The sequence below is a fragment of the Lucilia sericata genome, unplaced genomic scaffold (assembly GCF_015586225.1).
Source record: "Lucilia sericata isolate MDLA Ls3-8-SP2 unplaced genomic scaffold, ASM1558622v1 Contig000058F_arrow, whole genome shotgun sequence".
NCBI lineage: Eukaryota > Metazoa > Arthropoda > Insecta > Diptera > Calliphoridae > Lucilia > Lucilia sericata.
Genome location: NW_023994094.1, coordinates 305,463 through 325,721, shown reverse-complemented (window position 1 = coordinate 325,721; position 20,259 = coordinate 305,463). Strand labels below are relative to the sequence as shown.

The 20,259-nt window shown below is 30.7% G+C and overlaps 2 protein-coding genes across 3 annotated transcripts; one reads left to right on the top strand and one right to left on the bottom strand.

Annotated features, from left to right (window-relative positions):
- LOC119616129 (inactive selenide, water dikinase-like protein) lies at positions 1 to 2,237 on the bottom strand. Its single transcript, XM_037972356.1, has one exon. It carries the CDS (start codon positions 1,925 to 1,927, stop codon positions 731 to 733), a length of 1,197 nt encoding a protein of 398 aa, XP_037828284.1. The 5' UTR covers positions 1,928 to 2,237; the 3' UTR covers positions 1 to 730.
- Positions 2,238 to 2,478: 241 nt separating this feature from the next.
- LOC119616128 (toll-like receptor Tollo) lies at positions 2,479 to 10,549 on the top strand. Of its 2 annotated transcripts, none has more exons than XM_037972354.1 (13): positions 2,479 to 2,580; positions 2,821 to 3,133; positions 5,563 to 5,723; positions 5,781 to 5,950; positions 6,088 to 6,240; positions 6,306 to 6,610; positions 6,670 to 6,814; positions 6,876 to 7,130; positions 7,189 to 7,800; positions 8,830 to 8,924; positions 8,990 to 9,179; positions 9,245 to 9,945; positions 10,006 to 10,549. In XM_037972354.1, the coding sequence occupies exons 2-13, from the start codon at positions 3,012 to 3,014 to the stop codon at positions 10,406 to 10,408; spliced, it is 3,312 nt and encodes a 1,103-aa protein (XP_037828282.1). In that variant the 5' UTR covers positions 2,479 to 2,580; positions 2,821 to 3,011; the 3' UTR covers positions 10,409 to 10,549. The 2 variants fall into 2 exon arrangements, with proteins under 2 accessions (XP_037828282.1, XP_037828283.1); XM_037972355.1 differs by having other exon boundaries at positions 2,492 to 2,538; positions 10,006 to 10,532.
- The last annotated feature ends 9,710 nt before the right edge of the window (positions 10,550 to 20,259 follow it).

The following is a 20,259-nucleotide window of genomic DNA, read 5'->3' as shown; positions in this document are numbered from 1 at the left end:
TTTTGTTTTTTACTGACACCACACAGCCACCTGTGTTGTGCTGCATCAAGTTTTTTTTATTATTTATTTATAAAATATCTTTATTTATATTTAATTGAATAAAATGCATACGATACGTACGATTAAGAATACAAGTTAAATTTTAAACTAATCAAAAAAAGAAGAAGGAAAATTTAAATGTATAAAGTGCAAAATTAATTTCTGATTCTTTGTTGTGCGTCTGTGGTAAAATATTTGTTTAAGACAAAATTATTAAAGGGGGTGTGATAAACTAAGTGTAAAATGCGTTAAGGAAGTACACAATTTGGCCAATTAAAATTATTATAGCTAATTATTAGTTATACGAGATATTATGTTACATCAAACAGAGAAAAAAAAAAGGTGATAATTTTAGGCAAAAATTAAAAGTAGAACTTAATAAAAAATCTTATTAATTAACAGCTTCATAAAATGATATTTACGAATTTACATTAATTTTTTTAAAAAGAATGTAATAAAAATAAAAAGGAAAGAAAACATAAATTATGAAGGATGAAGTAACACGAACTTTTGTGTTTAATCCCAATGCAACAACAAATGTTGTTTAAAATCAATTTTGTCAAAATTTCTGTTACATTTGAAAAAACAAAAAGTCCCCACTGAGGAATAAAATTAAACCGAATAATAAGTGATAATAAAGATTTACATAAAATGAATAAGCTGCACTCTAGAAGCACTCCAGAATGACGACTTAATCCTTGGCGGGCACTTCAATGACACGGGGTTTGTCAATAATACGGGCAGTCTTGTTGCCCTTCTCAACAATACCGATGATCCAGGCTTGGTAGCCCTCTTGTTTTTCGATGTCTTTGCAGTAGGCTGCAGCTTGTTCACGTGGTAAGCAGATAAGGAGACCTCCAGAGGTTTCGGCTGAATGACCTTGTAAAAGTTGGAACATGTTACCACAGGCTTTGGCCACAGCAGCCATTTTTGAAATGACAGGAAGATTGTGAATGACAAAGGAGACATCCTTCTTTTGATGCGAGGCCAAGGTTTGAGCATGACCCAACAGACCAAAGCCAGTGATGTCAGTAGCACCATGAGCATTGTATTTATGCATAAGACGAGCAGCAACACGATTAAGACGAGCCATAGAGTTCATGGCACGATGATAGGCTTTGCGTACATCTTCTTCGGAAACAACCAGCTTAATGCGATTCCAACGTTCTGGCTGATCCAGCCACTGATGGGCGTTGACAGCCACCTGAGTACCCAAGGGTTTGGTCAAGACCAAAACATCACCCACCACAGCATTGTCGGGTACTATGTATTCATTGGGTTGGCAAATGGTAGAGGCCACTCCACCAATGGTACACCAGGGGTTGACCACACTTTGGCCACCAGTCACTGTAGTGCCAGCCTCGAGAGCAGAGTCCTTAAAGCCACGCATAATTAGAGGTATAACCACATCACGTTCCTTTTCGGTCATTTTGGTGCTGACCGCCAACAACATTAACATATTATCACAATCCGTAACACCCATGGCATATAAATCACTCAAAACGTTAGCACACGCTATTTTGCCCATCATGTAAGGGTCATCGACAATGGGATAGAAAAAGTCAGTGGTTTGTACTAAACACAGGCCACCATGGCGCAAAGGTATCACAGAACAATCTAGACCAATACCAATGCGTGGTATTGCCATATTCATAAATTGAGCATCTTGGTCTTGCAATGAATAATCTTGCTGTAAGGCTGAGACCAATTTACCCAATACCTCCTGGGGAACTTTGCAGCCGCGACCCTTGAGGTCGGCAAACCTTGTCAAACGGAATGTAGACTCCAAATCATGAGCCGTGGGGTCAAAGGGACGACGTAATTCAGCACCATTGCCACCTTGAAGTTCAAGATGAGCAGAATTCAATACATCGGCAGAGTAACTCATTGTTCGATTGTACTTTTTTTCCTCGTTTTTTTATTGAAACACACACTATATTAGTTTTGCACTTTTTCAATTGTTCTTTGTTTTTTATTGTAATTATTAGTTAATTAATTTTTTCTCTGTCTGATAAAATAATTTGAATTAGAAGTTGGTAATTTTTCTAACAGTTTGCAACTATTTTGTACAAAACTCAAATTAGTTATGGCGGCCGTATTGAACAAATTTCTTGTAGTAAGGCAAATAAAATCGCGTTCTCCCTTTGCACTAACACCATGCCACAAATCCGTACATGTATACGAATTTTTCTTCAACAATTGTCACAGTGTGCGAAGCGAGCTCGCTGATTGGTTGTTTAAGCAATGGCGGCACGAAACGGGAGCAAAGAATATTTCTCCCGCTTGTTTTTTACACTATACGTACACAACGGGTGGTGTTCATTACCCAAAGCGCAGGGTTGTATTTATAACTATAAAATAATCAAGCACAATAGTATTGTTAAATCACAATAGCTGCAGATAAATCACAATAACAGGGAATTGGTATAAAATGAATGTTGTTGCTCAAGAAAACAAGAAATTAATAATAAAGACTTTATTAACATAATTAAGTGTTTGGTAGCAAAGTTGTTTTATATAATTTTGTATTGTGTGTTTAAAGTAATAACATTATTTCTAATTTAATTCTTTGTTTTGAGTGTTTAAATAATATAGTTGTTGTTAAAACAATAAGAATTTGTTTATTTTAATTTTTATTGTTATTTTGTTTTGTATATTATTGTGAAAGTGAAATTATTGGCATATTATTAATTTTTTGTTGTTGTGGCAGTTTTATTTTTAATATAAATTACAAGTTTTGTTGCAATTTAATTACAATTTTGTTGTTTTGTTTATTCGTAGATTTTTTTTCGAAAACAAAAGATTCAAGCAACAAACCTGTTGCTAATAAGATAAAATGACTCAATAATTTTTTTTGAAGAACCACCACCGCTGCTCGACATCATTAGCCATTTAAGGTGTTTTATTTTGTTAACTGTATACGATAAGTTTCTAATAAGACTACTGTTGCTGCTGCCCTGTATTCGTCAACAATGTCTGCAGAAATTACCAATTCCGTAACCTTGAGATCTTTGTTGTTATTTATATTATCATTTACAACGTTCACGGAAGCAGTTTATGTTTATGGTGAACCAAAATATAAATGTCCAGCCAAGTGAGTTTTGTTTTATTTTTTTCTTATAGGCTTTTTAAAAGATTTCTTTTTTTTTAAGTATTTTTGTAAAATTTTGATTTTTTGCGCTAAATTTAAAATTTCTTAAATTAAAATTTTGTAAAATAAAATTTTTTTAGAAGATAATTGTTGAATTAACCCTTTAAGGCCCTGTAATCACTAACCACTAGTCTGGTCTATAGTCTAGTCTAGTCTATAGTCTAGTCTATAGTCTAGTCTATAGTCTATAGTCTAGTCTTAGTCTAGTCTATAGTCTAGTCTATAGTCTAGTCTATAGTCTAGTCTATAGTCTAGTCTATAGTCTAGTCTATAGTCTAGTCTATAGTCTAGTCTATAGTCTAGTCTATAGTCTAGTCTATAGTCTAGTCTATAGTCTAGTCTATAGTCTAGTCTATAGTCTAGTCTATAGTCTAGTCTATAGTCTAGTCTATAGTCTAGTCTATAGTCTAGTCTATAGTCTAGTCTATAGTCTGTCTATAGTCTAGTCTATAGTCTATCTATAGTCTATATAGTCTAGTCTATATCTAGTCTATAGTCTAGTCTATAGTCTAGTCTTTCAGTCTAGTCTAGTCTATGTCTAGTCTATAGTCTCTAGTCTAGTCAGTCTAGTCCATGTCTAGTCTATAGTCTATCTATAGTCTATCTATATTCTAGTCTATAGTCTAGTCTATAGTCTAGTCTATGTCTATCTAGTCTGTCTATATGTCTAGTCTAGTTATCTAGTCTATGTCTATATATTCTAGTCTATAGTCTAGTCATATAGTCTAGTCATCTATAGTCTAGTCTTAGTCTAGTCTAGTCTATAGTCTAGTCTATAGTCTAGTCTATAGTCTAGTCTTAGTCTAGTCTTCTGTCTATATCATCTGAGTCTAGTCTATAGTCTAGTCGTATAGTCTATCTATAGTCTATCTATAGTCTAGCTAGTCTAGTCTATAGTCTAGTCTATAGTCTAGTCTATAGTCTAGTCTATGTTCTAGTCTAGAGTCTAGTTTATAGTCTAGTCTATAGTCTAGTCTTTAGTCTAGTCTATAGTCTAGTCTATAGTCTAGTCTAGTCTAGTCTATAGTCTAGTCTATTAGTCTAGTCTCTAGTCTAGTCTAAGTCTAGTCTATAGTCTAGTCTATAGTCTAGTCTATTTAGTCTAGTCTATAGTCTAGTCTATTAGTCTAGTCTATAGTTCTAGTCTATAGTCTAGTCTATAGTCTAGTCTAAAGTCTAGTCTATAGTCTAGTCTAAAGTCTAGTCTATAGTCTAGTCTATAGTCTAGTCTATAGTCTAGTCTATAGTCTAGTCTATAGTCTAGTCTATAGTCTATTCTAGTCTATAGTCTAGTCTATAGTCTAGTCTATAGTCTAGTCTATAGTCTAGTCTATAGTCTAGTCTATAGTCTAGTCTATAGTCTAGTCTATAGTCTAGTCTATAGTCTAGTCTATAGTCTAGTCTATAGTCTAGTCTATAGTCTAGTCTATAGTCTAGTCTATAGTCTAGTCTATAGTCTAGTCTATAGTCTAGTCTATAGTCTAGTCTATAGTCTAGTCTATAGTCTAGTCTATAGTCTAGTCTATAGTCTAGTCTATAGTCTAGTCTAAAGTCTAGTCTATAGTCTAGTCTAGTCTATAGTCTAGTCTATAGTCTAGTCTATAGTCTAGTCTATAGTCTAGTCTATAGTCTAGTCTAAAGTCTAGTCTATAGTCTAGTCTATAGTAGTCTATAGGTCTATGTACTAGTAGTCGTCTAGTCTAAGTTAGTCTCGGTTATGCGAAGTTTTGTATGATGATTATTGTAAGAATTAAAATTTGCTCCCTAAACTAATGCTTTTCGATAATAAAGGACCTGAAAATTTTTTAATTTTTAAAATTTATTTTATTTTTTTCCTATAGTCTAGTCTATAGTCTAGTCTATAGGTCTAGGCTATAGTCTAGTCTATAGTCTAGTCTATAGTCTAGGCGATAGTCTAGTCTAATAGTCTGAGTCCTATAGTCTAGTCTATAGTCTAGTCTATAGTCTAGTCTATAGTCTAGTCTATAGTCTAGTCTATAGTCTAGTCTATAGTCTAGTCTATAGTCTAGTCTAAAGTCTAGTCTATAGTCTAGTCTAGTCTATAGTCTAGTCTATAGTCTAGTCTATAGTCTAGTCTATAGTCTAGTCTAAGTCTAGTCTAGTCTAGTCTAAAGTCTAGTCTATAGTCTAGTCTATAGTCTAGTCTATAGTCTAGTCTATAGTCTAGTCTATAGTCTAGTCTATAGTCTAGTCTGTAGTCTAGTCTATAGTCTAGTCTCGGTTATGCGAAGTTTTGTATAATTATTATTGTAAGAATTAAAATTTGCTCCTAAACTAATGCTTTTCGATAATAAAGGACTGAAAATTTTTTAATTTTTTAAAATTTATTTTATTTTTTTTACTTTTTCCAGACCCAAACTAATCTATCCCTGTCAGTGCCTTAAAGGTTCCGACATAGGCATCTATGTAACATGTGATAACACCAATTTGGCCACTTTATCGGTGGCTATGCTAAATTTAGCTGCCCTACAGTTGCCTGTGGAACATTTAACCATTAATAAGGGAAATTTTGGTAAGTTTTAGAATTAAATTTTTTGCCAAAGCCAATAATAAATAAAAACACTTTCAGAACGCATTTATGGTCCCATATTTTCAAAGGTTAAAATACGTTATTTAACAATATTGGATACACCACTAATGACTCTAGAGGATTATGTATTCTTTGGTGTGAATAAAACATTGGAACAATTGGAATTGATACATACAAATTTGTCGCAAATAACACCGTTATCATTTGGTGTAAGTAAACGATTTTTCCGATATGTTGGATAGACATTTCGGATACATTTTTGGCATATTCCAATACTGGAAAATCTGAATTTCAAAATATTGCAAAAATTTAAGAGTTTTTACTAAAATTGTTTTTAAACTTTCAGATACTGGGCAATTTAGTTAATTTACAAATTGATGGACACAATTTCACCAACTTAGACAAAAATCTATTTGTGGAACAATACATCTCGGGTCGTGTTGAGGTGATGCGCATAACAAACGGGCCTTTAAATGATGTACCCATAGAAGTTTTTCAGGTGTGTGAAAAATTTTGTATTTTTTATATATTTAATAAAATTTTTATTTAAAATCTTTATTGAAGCCTTTGCGTAAATTGAAAACTTTGGATCTACATGGCAATGCTATAGAAAACTTGAAACGTAATCAATTTAAAAATCTACGTGAATTGGAAGTTTTGGATATAAGTTTTAATAAAATCAAAAAACTAGAAGCTCAACATATTGCGGATCTAACTAAAATGGGCTGGTGTAATGTATCGCATAATGCTTTGACGGAATTATCACGTGGTACTTTTGCCCGTAACGCTGTATTAAAAGTTTTGAATCTATCACACAATAAGATACAACGTCTAGATGCCAATAGTTTTAGAGGCATGAGATTTTTAAGGTTAGTAAATCAAAAATTTATTTAAATTGTTACAATAATGTATAATTTCTTAATTTCAGACGCCTTTATATGAGCGACAATCGTATATCAGATGTGGGTCGTGGTACATTTGGTTCAGTGGCTCGTATTGGTACTATTGATTTGGCTCGTAATGCCTTAAAGAAAATTGAATTTCAAATGTTTTCTCAATTGAACTATATTGAAGTAAGTAAACCTTAAATTTATATCTACAATACTTTTAATTATACTTTTGTAATATCCTTAGATTTTGGATTTGGCGGAGAATAATATAACCCTTATAGAGAAAAACTCCTTTAAGGATATTTATCAGGCCCTTATAAATATATCACATAATGGTTTGGAGACCATACAACCTAAAGCTTTTGAAAATTGTGTTAATATTACGACTTTGGATTTATCGTTTAATAAATTGAAAAACTTTTCGAAAAATGTTTTCGATGAGACCACTTTTGCCACTAATTTCCAACTGAGTCATAATTTGCTCACCAGTTTGGCTCAGGTTAGTATTATGAAAATTCTATTAAAAGTAAATTAATAATTTATTTTAAATTTTTTAGATTCCTTTACAAAACATGACTGGTTTAAAGGTGTTAAATGCCTCGCATAATAATATCACCCAAATACCCAAAAATTCCTTTCCCAAACTTTATGAACTGCACACTATCGATGTCAGTCACAATAATATATCCACTATATTTAATGCCGTCTTTCAAAACTTATTTTCCTTACGTTCCATTGATCTTTCCTATAATAGTCTAGAGGAAATAAAATCCTCCATGTTTGGTACTCTGCCTACACTTTTGACTTTGAATTTAAGTCATAATAAATTAAATAATATTATACGTGGCGCCTTAGCCAAATTGACTAGTTTAAGATTTTTGAACTTAAATCATAATTTCTTAACGAAAATCTTTCAAATTCCTATATCTTTAAATGAATTGTATATGAGTGATAATAGAATTGAATCTATACCTCCGAATACTTGGCCGGTGATGAATTCTTTGATTTATTTGGATTTAAGTAAAAATCGTTTGGGCGATTCTCTGGAACAGCAAAGTTTTAAGGGCTTATTGGTATTGCAGAAATTATTGTTGCAAGAAAATGGTATTACCCGACCGCCATTGGAGTGTTTGGCGAGCATGTCGACATTGCAGTATTTGTATTTGCAGGTAAATTATTCACTAGAGAAATACACAGATATTGTTGGAGATCAGAATTTGATCGTATTTTTATATAAAAGAAGATTAGAAATACTCCCTTCCATATGTTTCATTTGAGGATTCAGAAAATGATATACTTTTAATAGAAAGAGAATCATTATCTGATCTCGTTTTTATATAAAGTGGATTGGTATCTCTTTAAAAGATAAAAAGATCTGAATTTCATCTCTTTAATATATAGAAAAGATGATCAGAATCTGTTTTATATAATCACAACAGATTTGATCTCTTTTCGGCATTAAATTCGAATGTGTATTCTATATATAAGGATATTTTAAATATAAAAATAACACATTTTCTATATAAAAAGAGAATCATAATCTGACCTCTAAAAAGAGAATCCGTACCACAAAGTGTATCAGAAACTTATATAATTTCTATATAAAAATAGGGTCATAACATAACCTCTCTATTCTATATAAATATAAGTTTGAAATCTAATCCGAAAACGAGAAAGAATTTAAGCTCTTCTCTATGTAAAAGAAGGATCGGAATCTTATCTCTTTTCTGTATAAACAGATCTTTTCCCGAGATGTAAAATGGGGATCAAAATGTGATCTCTTCTCTATATACAATGAAGATTAAATGAAGATCTCTTTTCTATATGGAACGAGTATAAGAATATGATCTCTTTTTTATATAAAAAGATTTTCAGAATGTGATTTCTTCAGATCAGAATCTGATATGTTTCTATATTGAATGTGGATCAGAATTTGTTCACTTTTCTATATAAAAAGAGGATCAGAACTACATAGATTTCAATGAAAAAGAGTTCAGAATCTGGTCTTTTTTCTATATTAAAAGAGGTTCAGAATCTCTATGTTTAAGATGATCAAAATCTGATATCTTTTCTATATGAAGGGTGGATCATAATCTCATATCTTTTCTATATAAAATGAGGATCAGAATCAGATATTCTTTTGATATATAATTTTGACTGGACTATTCTGAAATAATAATTTGTTTATTACTTTTTAGAACAACAACATTACAGTGTTGGAGAAGAATGCTTTTGGCAAATTGCCGGTATTATTTGAGTTAAATTTGCATGGAAATGGTGTAAAAGAAATCAAGTAAGTTTTAGTTAACATTTTGCAGTTTGTAGTGATCTAAAATATCTTTAATTCTATTTCTTTAGCAAACGATCATTTGAGGGTCTCTTGCAGCTGCTAAATTTGAATTTGTCATCCAATGTTTTACACAACATACCCACTGAAGCGTTCATAGGTTTGCCCTCTTTGCGTAAATTGGATTTATCTCATAATTTCATAACAAAACTGGATAATAAAACCCATGGTGTTCTCGATGATTTATTAAGTTTGGAAGATGTTAGTATCAAAGTTAAAACTGTAATATTATAAACTTTTTAACAAAATTTCTTTCTCCTTTACAGCTCAATTTAAGTTACAACAAAATAAGTTTTGTTACCAAAAAGACATTCCCCGAAAATCAATATATACCCTATAATCTGAAATATTTAGATTTGAGTTATAACCAAATGCCTGTCTTAACTTATGACATTACATTTGGCACTAAGAAGCTGTTGAAATTGAATTTATCCTATAACAGCATTAATGAATTGAGACGTGGGGTCTTGGGCAATTTTACACGTTTGCAATATATAGATCTTTCCAATAATGAATTGAGCAATTTACAGTCTGAAGATCATACGTTTGATTTGCCACAAAATTTAACCACCATTTTATTAAATAATAATCATATTTATAAATTAAATTTCACCAAATTCCTAAAGGAACCCAGATTTGAAACTATTGATCTGAGAAATAATAGTTTAACCGAGTTTCCTTTGTCATTAGTGTGGAATGTTAAAAATGGCACTGAGGTTAAATTTGCCGGTAATCCTTTGCATTGTAATTGTGCGGCCAGACCATTAAAACATTATCTCATGCAATTGGCCACCTTGAAGGAAGATTTTCGTGATATAGCCTGTGATACACCGGTATTTAATAGGGATCTTTATTTACAATATGTAGAGGATGAGACTTTACAATGTACTACGGATGAAGAAAGAGAAATGTATACCGGATTGGAATATGAAAAACTATCCGATGTGCTGTTTAGAGATATTATAGTGTAAGTTTGATAAAATTCCTATAAAATATTTGAAATTTTGATCATATTATCTTTTTACAGCAAAAACAATAATGTTAGCATACGTTGGTTTGTGGTAACCGCCCGTGATGTAGCCGATTTTCTAGTCTATATACGTGATCCCGATAATAATATTTTGTATCAAGAAGATTTTGATTATAATGTACGCAAGGCTGAAATACCCACATCGCTCTTTAAGACTCCTCAACCAATTGACAAAGAAATTTGTATAATTTCGAAAAATAGTAATGGTATTACTGGCAATTGGTTCCATGCTCAATGTGAAAAATTACCCGCTATTAAGGAGAAACGTAAATTTTTCTTCTTTTCTACTTCATCATCAAGTTCCAGTTCGGCCAAACCTTCCAGTTTGTTGAATAATGTTAGTAAAATGGTTGTGTTTTTGAATATATTATTGTTAACACTTAAAGTGTATTTGTTGTAAGTTTGTGGATAAATGTTGTTCAGATTAGTGGACATTTTGTAATAATACTCGTAATGAAATTTTGTAACTGCCATTAAGTACCTTTCATTTTGTATATAATTTAATAAAGTTTTATATTTAAAATTAAATTTGTTAATATTTCAACAACTCTATGAGTGATAACAGAATTAAAGTCCACGATAAATAGTTTTATATAGGTTAAAGTAAGAGGATACGAATCTGATCTCTTTTATATGAAAAGAGAACCTGGTAACTCTCTTCCTCTAAAAGCAGGTTGTAATCTGATGTCTTTTTACATAAAAAGAGTATCAGAATATCTTCCGTTTTTTATTACAAAGTATCAAATTCTTTTATATAATTAAAGAGGATCAGAATCCGATATATTTTCTATATGAAAAGATAATCATAATTCGATCTCCTTTCTAGCAGTAGCAGATCGATTTCTATAAGAAACGAAGATCATAATCAGATCTCTTTTCCATATGAAAATCGGATCATAATCTAATCACTTTTCTATACAAGGATCAGAATCCGATCTCATTCCTATATGAAAAGTGGAATGGAACATAATGTCTTTCTACGTGAAACGAGATTCAGAATCTGAAGTCCTTTTTATATGACAAATGGATCAGATTATTTTCTTTAAAAAACCAGGATCAGATCCCATACTTTTCTATCAGAGTCAGATTCATTTCTTTATGAAAAGAGGAACAGAATCAGAACACATTTCTTTACGAAAAAAGAATCCGATCGCTTACCAATATGTATCAGAATCTGATCTTCTTTTTATATGAAAAACGGTTCAGATTCCTTTCTATAAGTAACGAGTATCAGAATTCGATATATTTTCTATATATGAAAAAATGGACCATATTCTAATCGGATCTGGTTTCTATGAAAGTCATATTAATTTCTATAGGAAACAGGGATCAAAATATGATTTCTTATCTATATGAAAATCGGATCAGAATCCGATCATTTTTCTATATGAACCCGGATCAGATACCTTTCTATAAGAAATCCGATTTTATTCTAATATGAAAAGAGGACTAGAATCGAATATCTTTCTACATGAAAAGAGTGTCAGGATCTGATCTCTTTTTTATATGACAAAAGGATCAGATTAATTGCTATAAGAAACTAGAATCAGAATACGATCTATACACGAAAAGAGGATCTTAATTCGATCCTTTCATTTCTTCAGAATCGTTTAATTTCTTTAAGGAAGATGATTTCTTAAGGATCTTATACTTTTCTGTAGGAAACGAGGAATGTTTTCAGCAAGAAAAGAGGACTGGAATTAGATCTTTAATTCGATATGAGAATCAGAATCTGATCTCTTCTTTATAAGTATGATATTTGTTTCCATAAGAATCTAGTATCAGAATCTGAACTCCTTCCTATATGAAAAATGGACCATAATCTAAACTCAGTATCAAATCATTTACTATCAGAATCCTATCTCTGTTCTATATGAAAAGTTCATCATTATCCGATCTTTTTTCACAATAAAATGATTGGAATCTAATCAGCCTACGATTTTTTTTTTTGCAATAAGTATTAGAATATGATCTTTTTTAATAAGAAAAGGATTAGATTAGAGATTATCAGTTTCTTTTCTATAAGAAACGAGAATGAGAATGTATTATCTTTTCACAATTTGATCTCTTTTCTGTATGAATTGAGTTTTAAAATTTGCTTTCATTTCTACATGAAAAGAGAATTCAGATTCGATCTTTATTCTATAGAATGATGATCTTTACTATATAAAAAAATTACCAGATTTGTCTGTAAAAAGGGGATCAAAATCGGAACTCATTTCTATAAAAAGAGAAGCAGAATTTGAGCTCTTTTTAGAAAGAAACCTCTTTTCTAAAAAGAATCAATTGACGATTTTCTTATATAATAGTATGATTGCATTCTAATTTCGATCTCAAAATTTGGTTCCATGTGTTGATATTGAGATGATCTCTTGGTCTCAAAACTATTTTTCTTTTAATAAACTAAAATTACTCACCGTGTATTAGTGTTTAACATTTCCTCACCAAATAACCATTTCTGTCAAAATACGACGAAGCATGTGTTCAGGTGCAAAAAAGCTTTATTGTCTACACAGACACACACACGGCGAAATAACAAAAAAGCTCTTTATATTCGAATAACAGGACTTTAGTGCTCTCTCAATGAAAAAAACACACAGTTATTTTGTAATCGTTTTTATGTGTTTTTTCCTTGTGTGTCCTTACTATTGATTTTCAACCAGAAAAAGGCGAAAACGACAAGTTGAATAACAGTTGAAACACAATGAGAATGAATTGTCAGCTTTATTACTCGTGGGCCATCCGTAACGTATAGTTTAAGCAAAGAGGAACTAAAGGAATAACGACGCTTTCGATTAAATAATACACAATAAAATAGAGGTCCTTAAATGAAAAAGTTACATAAAAATATATAAAACACAGAAAAGTTATAAAAAAAATTATAAAAAAAGCAAATACTTTATTCAAAAAAAATTTAAAAATTATTTAATTTTAATTGAAAAATTAATAAATAAAAAGAGTTTAACTGATTAAGCCACAAGAAAAAAAAATGGGAAAAATTTATTAAAAGTTTAAAAAAAGTTAAAAACCTAAAAGCTTAATAAATGTATGGCTAAATAATAAAAAAATGCAAATTATTTAAGGAATTAAAACTTTAAAATTTTTCCTTTATTTATAACTTTAATTTTGGGGAAAAATGAGAGTAAAATTTTAGATAATTTTAATTCAAAAATTTATAAAAAAATACAGCAGCAAGTGTAAAAGTGAGTGTAACTACGGGTGTAGGTTTGTGTGTGTGTGTGTGAAAAATGAAATGAAAAGTTACATTTTTTTGTTCGTGTGTTTCTTTTTTTTCTTGAGGGTGAAAAATCGTTAAATGAAAAGTGAGTTTTTTTCAATGATGATGTTGGTGATGATGATGATGACGATGAAAAAAGGCACCTTGAAAGTGTTTTAAATAATTTTGAAAAAAAAAAAAAACGAAATAAACAAGTTAAGAAAACTACTTTAGATATTGGTAAAATATCTAGAGGTTACTACAGCTACTGCTAATACTAGAGTAAAAAAAAATATCCTTGATTTTGTTATTTTTTTGTTATTATATTTGTAGGTTTTTGTTTAAACAAAGGTTTAACCTTTTACATAAGTGTGTAACAAAAAAAAAAAAATGTTTCTATAAAAATAAAAAAATAAACAATTTTGTTTGTCCTTTAATAACAAAAGGTGTGTTGTGTCCTTTTTGTATTCGTCATATTGCTATTTAGTTCAGTTTATATACAATATTCTTTATTTAGTTTAATTTCTTTTTTTTTGTTGCTGTGATAAAATATATAAAAACGATGACGAACTCAATCAAATTTTGTATCGGCCACATTCAATAAAAACAGTAAGAAAGAAAAACAACAATAACAACAATAATAATAAAAGAGAATAAATTACATAATCAAACTACAACATTTACGTACTCTTTAAAGAAATTCTTACACGAAAAAAAAAACAACAGCAAAAACAAAAAGCAAATGAAAAATATTAAAGCATGAAGTAAGTAATCGATTCGCAAATAAAAAAGAAAACAGGAACAACAACCACAACAACAATAATAAAAATGACATCAAAGTAAAACAACAAAAAACTGAAAGGACTAAAGATGGAAAAAAAATTTTTGTAAAGAGAGAGAGAAAGTTTAACTAAAATTATCACTAAATGAAAAAAAAAAAACTTTTCTATATATAACAACAACTAGTATATACAAGTGTGTGTGTGTGTGTATGTAAGTTTAGGTACAATAAAAATATATTAATTATATAAAACATACACACACACATGTATGCACTCTAGCACATGAAAGATATTTAACAATTAAATTCAAACTACAACAACAATTATAAAAACAACAACTAAGAAATAAAAGAAAAAAAAAAAAAACTAGTGAATGTTTTAAATAATCTACAAAATTACATACATACACACTCACATTGTCAAAATATCATTCATATCTTTTTTCACATTCTCTTTATTCACCCACATTCTCTTTCTCGCACTCTATATCTTCTTACACCCGCTCACCAAATACCATCGTTACATGTCAGAGATAGTATGTCATGTATGAATGATAAGTTTTGAAGTAGTTACATTCACTTTTGCACTTTCTACTACTAGAACTACATATTTGCAAAAAACAAAGAAACAAAAACGCCCTCTTGTCATTAATCGAACTAATTGTCAGTTTGCGAAATATTCAAGATAAATTACTTAAAAAACGCCTACTATTTTTAGTAACTGAAAATGTTATAAAAAATGCGTAATCTGTGTTTAAATTTTGTAAAACTATTAAGTAATCACGATTCCAAGGTGAAGCGAAATAAACAGCTGATTGTTTTTTAATACTGAAAAATGTATAGCGGAACTATACAAAGTTTATATAAACAAAATATTATGACTTTGTCCGACTTCACCTTGACCAAACCTATTTGTTTTTAGAAGTTGAAAACAACTTAATTTTCTGTAATTTTTTTCCGACAAGGATGTAAATGAACTTCTGATTTCAATTGAATTTCCAAGAGTAAGTGTTGTAGAGCTTAAATTTTAAGCTTGGACCTCTTAGACCCATCGTAGGGGGAGTAGAAGTTCTGCAAAGTAAAACACCTAAAATGACTTAAAACGTTTTTGTCTTATTTCTTCCCGACAGGGAAATACATAAGAAACTTCTTAACGCTTAGTTTGATTTCAATAAGGTGTTGTGTTTGATTTCAATAAGGTGTTGTGGAACCTAAATTTTAAACTTGGACTTATTAGACCCACTTTAGTAGAGCCGCTAGGTCACCAAAGTAGTACCACCTTAGAAAATTTAGAAATGATCTAAAACATTTCTCTTTTGTTTTTCTAAAATGTCTTCCTTGGGTTTCTTATATATTAATAGATTTATGTATTTTCGAAAAGAAGACACAATTTCCTACACTTTAATATATAAAATGTTTACTTTATGTTTTCTATGTGTCAAATAAATGGCTTCAAAATTATCAACTCTCAGAAAATTTCATTATTTTGCAGATTTTGAATATTTTTTTCCCCAAAACTGTATTACCGACTACTGTATTATCATACGAAACTACACCATAAAATTTGATATTTACAAGAGAAAAATTAAACATTTTTTTATCAAAGTATAGGAAATTGAGTCTACTGTAGATTTGAATAAATCTTCCCATGAATAGAAGTCGACTAGACTATTGACTAGCCTATGGACTATTCTATTGTCTATGTAATAATCGATTGATTAATATATCGACCAGTATGTCGACTGATCTGTAAACTAGACTATTCACTAGTCTATGAACTATTCCATTGACTAGCATATGGACTAGTCAATTCACTAGTCTATAGACTAATTTATTGACTATTCTATATACTATGTACTAATGTACAGACTAGTCTGTAGACTTGTTTATTAACTAGTCTGTTGACAAGTTTATTGACTAGTCAATATATCATTCAGTATGTTTACTGGTCTATGGACTAGACTATTTAATAGTCTATGAACTATTCTATTGAAAAGTCTATTGACTAGCATCTGGACTAGTCAATTCACTAGTTTATTGACTATTATATAGACTATGTACTAATGTATAGACTAGTCTATTGACCTGTTTATTAACTAGTCTGTTGACAAGTTTATTGACTATTCCATTGACTAGTCAATGGACTATTCTATTGATAAGTCTATGGATTAGTATATTGAATACTCTGTGGGCTAGTTTATTGACTAGTCTAAGGACTAGATTATTAAGTAGCCTATGGACTAGTCTATTCGATAGTCTATATATAAGTTTATTAACTAGTCCGTTGAGAAGTCGATTAACTGTTCTATAGATTAGCATATGAACTAGTCTATTGACTAGTACATAGACTAGTCAATTCACTAGTCTATATACTATTTTATTGACTATGCTATAGACTATGTACTAATGTACAGACTATTCCATAGACCTGTTTATTAACTACTCTATTGACAAGTTTATTGACTATTCCATTGACTAGTCAATGGACTATTCTATTGATAACTCTATGGACCAGTCTATTGAATAGTCTGTGGACTAGTTTATTGACTAGTTTTTTAACTAGCCTATGGACTAGTATGTGAACTAGTCTATTCGATAGTCTATAGATCAGTTTATTAACTTGTCCGTTGAGAAGTCTATTGACTATTTTATTGACTAATCTATGGACTAGTTTAATGACTAGTCTATTCACTAATCTATGATTTAGTTTTTTGACTAGTCTATGTAATAGTTTACTAACTAGTGTATAGTCTACTCTGGTCTACCGATTGCTCTATGATTAGTCTTTGGACCAATGTTTGAAGTAATCTTTGGAGCCGATTTTTTTGTAGTCTATTTGCTAATCGATTGGTTAGTCATTAGACTTGCCTGTTAGTAAATCTATTGACTAGTATATAAACAACTTAGTACAAATTTCATTACAAAAAAGTGCAACTACACTTAATTTTCCATCCCTGTTAAGTATTATGTCCATTTTTGATTAAATCTGAAAATTACTTGCAAAAAAGCCACCTTAAAAAACTCTGGTATTTAGAAATTGTATTTTGTTTGTAAATCAATAACGCGGCTATTTGAAATAAACATGTTATTTAACAATTAATACAAACTTTTTATAAAACTATTTTTATCGCTAATTGTTTATTGGCATGTTGTGACCAGAAATAAGGAAATAATAGATTTTAAATGGTTAACACACTTGTGTCAACAATAAAGGAAATTAACATCCTTTCAAAACGTGTTCTAAAAATAAAATAATTTTTTTTTGGAATTTTAGTATTTGGAGCGTTAATTTTAGATCATAGGCAGTGTTATAAATGTCTGCCAATAGTAATTTATATAGAAAAAATCGGTTAAATATCTTACAAGTATGTTTTGATTTTGGACTTGATCATATAATTTTATTAAAAATTATTAAATTTTAGTTAATTTCGAGTTTAAAATTAAGCGACATTATATTGGTGTAAATTATCTAGTAACTAAAAGTTGTTGTTGTACATTTCTTCGTGTTGTGTGAAAATCCGATTAATGTTCGTTATATTGGCTTCTTATTAGAACAACTGTTAGAATTTTCACAAACTTACTTATGAAACAGTTAACCTAGTTTTATTGATATTTAAAAGATCAAAGTGATACAAATTTGTATGTTGTTTTTTCTTTTATCTAATAGTTTAAACTTTATGAAATTAAATTCCTTTTTAAATGTTTCTTCTCGCCTTCAATTATGTTTTAAGAAAATAGTACTAAAAAGTATTTAAATTTTTGTCCCTGGCATTATACACTTTTTTTGTGCTTTCATGTGTTTTTTTAATACATTCATACACTTATGAACACAACACAACACACTCACGCATCATTAAATTTAATTATAATTTTTATTGCTGTCTATTTCTTTTCTTTTTGCACTGCTGACCCTACTCCCCCGCCCCATACCGCTTGTCTACAGTAACGAGCACATGCAAATCATTAACAATGTATATAAACAATGCAGAGAATATAAAACAATAACAACATTTATATATTGTACATACAAATAAATACTTATGGTTATGTATATATGTATGTATGTTGGTATATGTATGAATATGAATTAGTATATAACATTCAGATTTTAACACGAGTTTGAGTGGGACATGTGTGTGTGTAAGTTTTAGTCTTCATTCATTTTAAATGTTTTGTTCCTTTTTGCTTATTTCTAAATTGTTTATGCCTATATACAGTAGTGTTCAAAACTTAAGCATCTTAATAAGTTATGCATAAACTTAGGTTTGAACGTATGTAGGTTACTAGTCCCTTATCTGTCCTGTTGTGCGCTCCTTTGCAAGGAAAATGTATGAAAGCAGTTAACGTTCAGTGTTCAAAAACTCAGTTTTCAGGTCGCAGTTCCTGGAATTTGCTGTATCTGTATTTCAAAGGGATCTGGAATAATATCACACCCAATTTGGATATAATTTCGACCAAAGTCTGGCAATGATAGGGAAGTGTTCCAGTGTTTCCTAAATGTCCTATACTCCTTTGAATCCGTTAAACCGAGTTTGTTTTTGTATATATAAAGAATATACTACGAATATATACACTCATCGGAGGTATACACATAATATATTTAAATTGATTTATCGACATTGTGGTATTAACTCCTCCAGCACAATCGCTAGACTTGTATTTCCGAAGGAAATCCTGTTCTAGTTTCTAAAGTCCAGAATTTGGACAAAACTTTTATTCGATTTTTATTACATTATGCGAAAAAGTTACTTATATTTCGTACAATACTGTATACTTATACACAGCGGTTCAAAAACTTTTTATTTTAAAAATTAAAAAAAAAGTGGTCGACTTCGTCAACTTTTTCGGCAAAACGTCAATTGTTCTAAAGTCGATTGACTTTTTAGACACCAAATAATTGTTATAAGTTCTTTATTTGGAATAAAACAAATAAAACTAACGTTTAAAAAAATATTTTTCCGATCCATAAAAAGATCGGCCAGACTGAACTTTTTTTGATGATATTAACTCGAGGTGTGTATTTTTCGCTACGATATATATTAAAGTCGGTTTACACGATTTGTCAAAATTGTATGTAGAAGAGCACTAATGACGAGTGCTTTACGTGAACACTTGTCGTGTTGGCCTATTTCACGGTGGTCTTTTTCAACCATTGGGTGAGCTTCTGCGACGACTCGCCACTGCCCCATTGTGCTTCTTGCACGCAGGTGGCAATTTAGGTATATGAAATTACCAGTCCAGTATACGTGCACTTTGCTCAAGTACTTCAGTTGTCTAATCTATGACCCGTTGCTTAACTTCCGAGATGTAAAAACATCACTTCCGTTTACAATAACGCAGATGGGATGGCATCGGTAACAGTACCTACAGAAGTAACAGGTAGATCGAAGTATGAATCCATCAAACAAGCCGAGACTTTGTTCTTAATCACAGGGACACACTGTGGTAAAACTGGTATGAACATAGTTTAATCTGAACATACCTGGGCAAGGAAGGAAAATTTAATGGTATCACTTGTATAAGATACCTTTCATCCAGCACCATTCAACCCTGCATACTTCTCATTTATCCGACACACTTCCAACGCTTTGTCCCACCGTCACTCCTCTTTGGGTTATCTCATTGCCATTCGGCAACAGCACCGAACTTATACCGAAATAAAGATTTCATAATGCATTAGTCTTTTAACCGCAACTCACTCTTCCCGCGAATTTGGGTTTAAGCCACAGCCACTACGTGGATCCCTCAACCAACTGACCACCCAAGACAAGTCCTGCAGGCAACTGGCCATGAGAAGTGAATTGACATCACCAGTATATAGTCGCGTTAGACTAGAGGTACTGGTAGCACCTCTTTAACCCGGGATTGCAATACACCAAGATGAAGGTCTTTCATCAAGGAAACATGCCCTGGGGGGGGGGGGGAGGGAACTGTAGAAGAGTATGAATGGTTTCGTCTAACCATAACAAGCTTAACGCATTAGTTCAGAGATGTATTTTTATGTCAACAAATAGAAAAAAGGAAAACAGCTGTTTTTTGTCATACGAATGAAATTTCATTTTACATTTTCATTAGACTTTAAGTACATTAAATGTGATCCTGTGAAGTGGGCTTTATAAGTCATGAGAATATTACCAAATTAAAACGTTTTTAAACCACTGTATTGTGTGGTTGTATTCTAAGATATTTAAATGTTCTTTTATGTTAAATTATACCAACAAATTAAGGGAAAAATTTATTAAGCGAAAGTTTT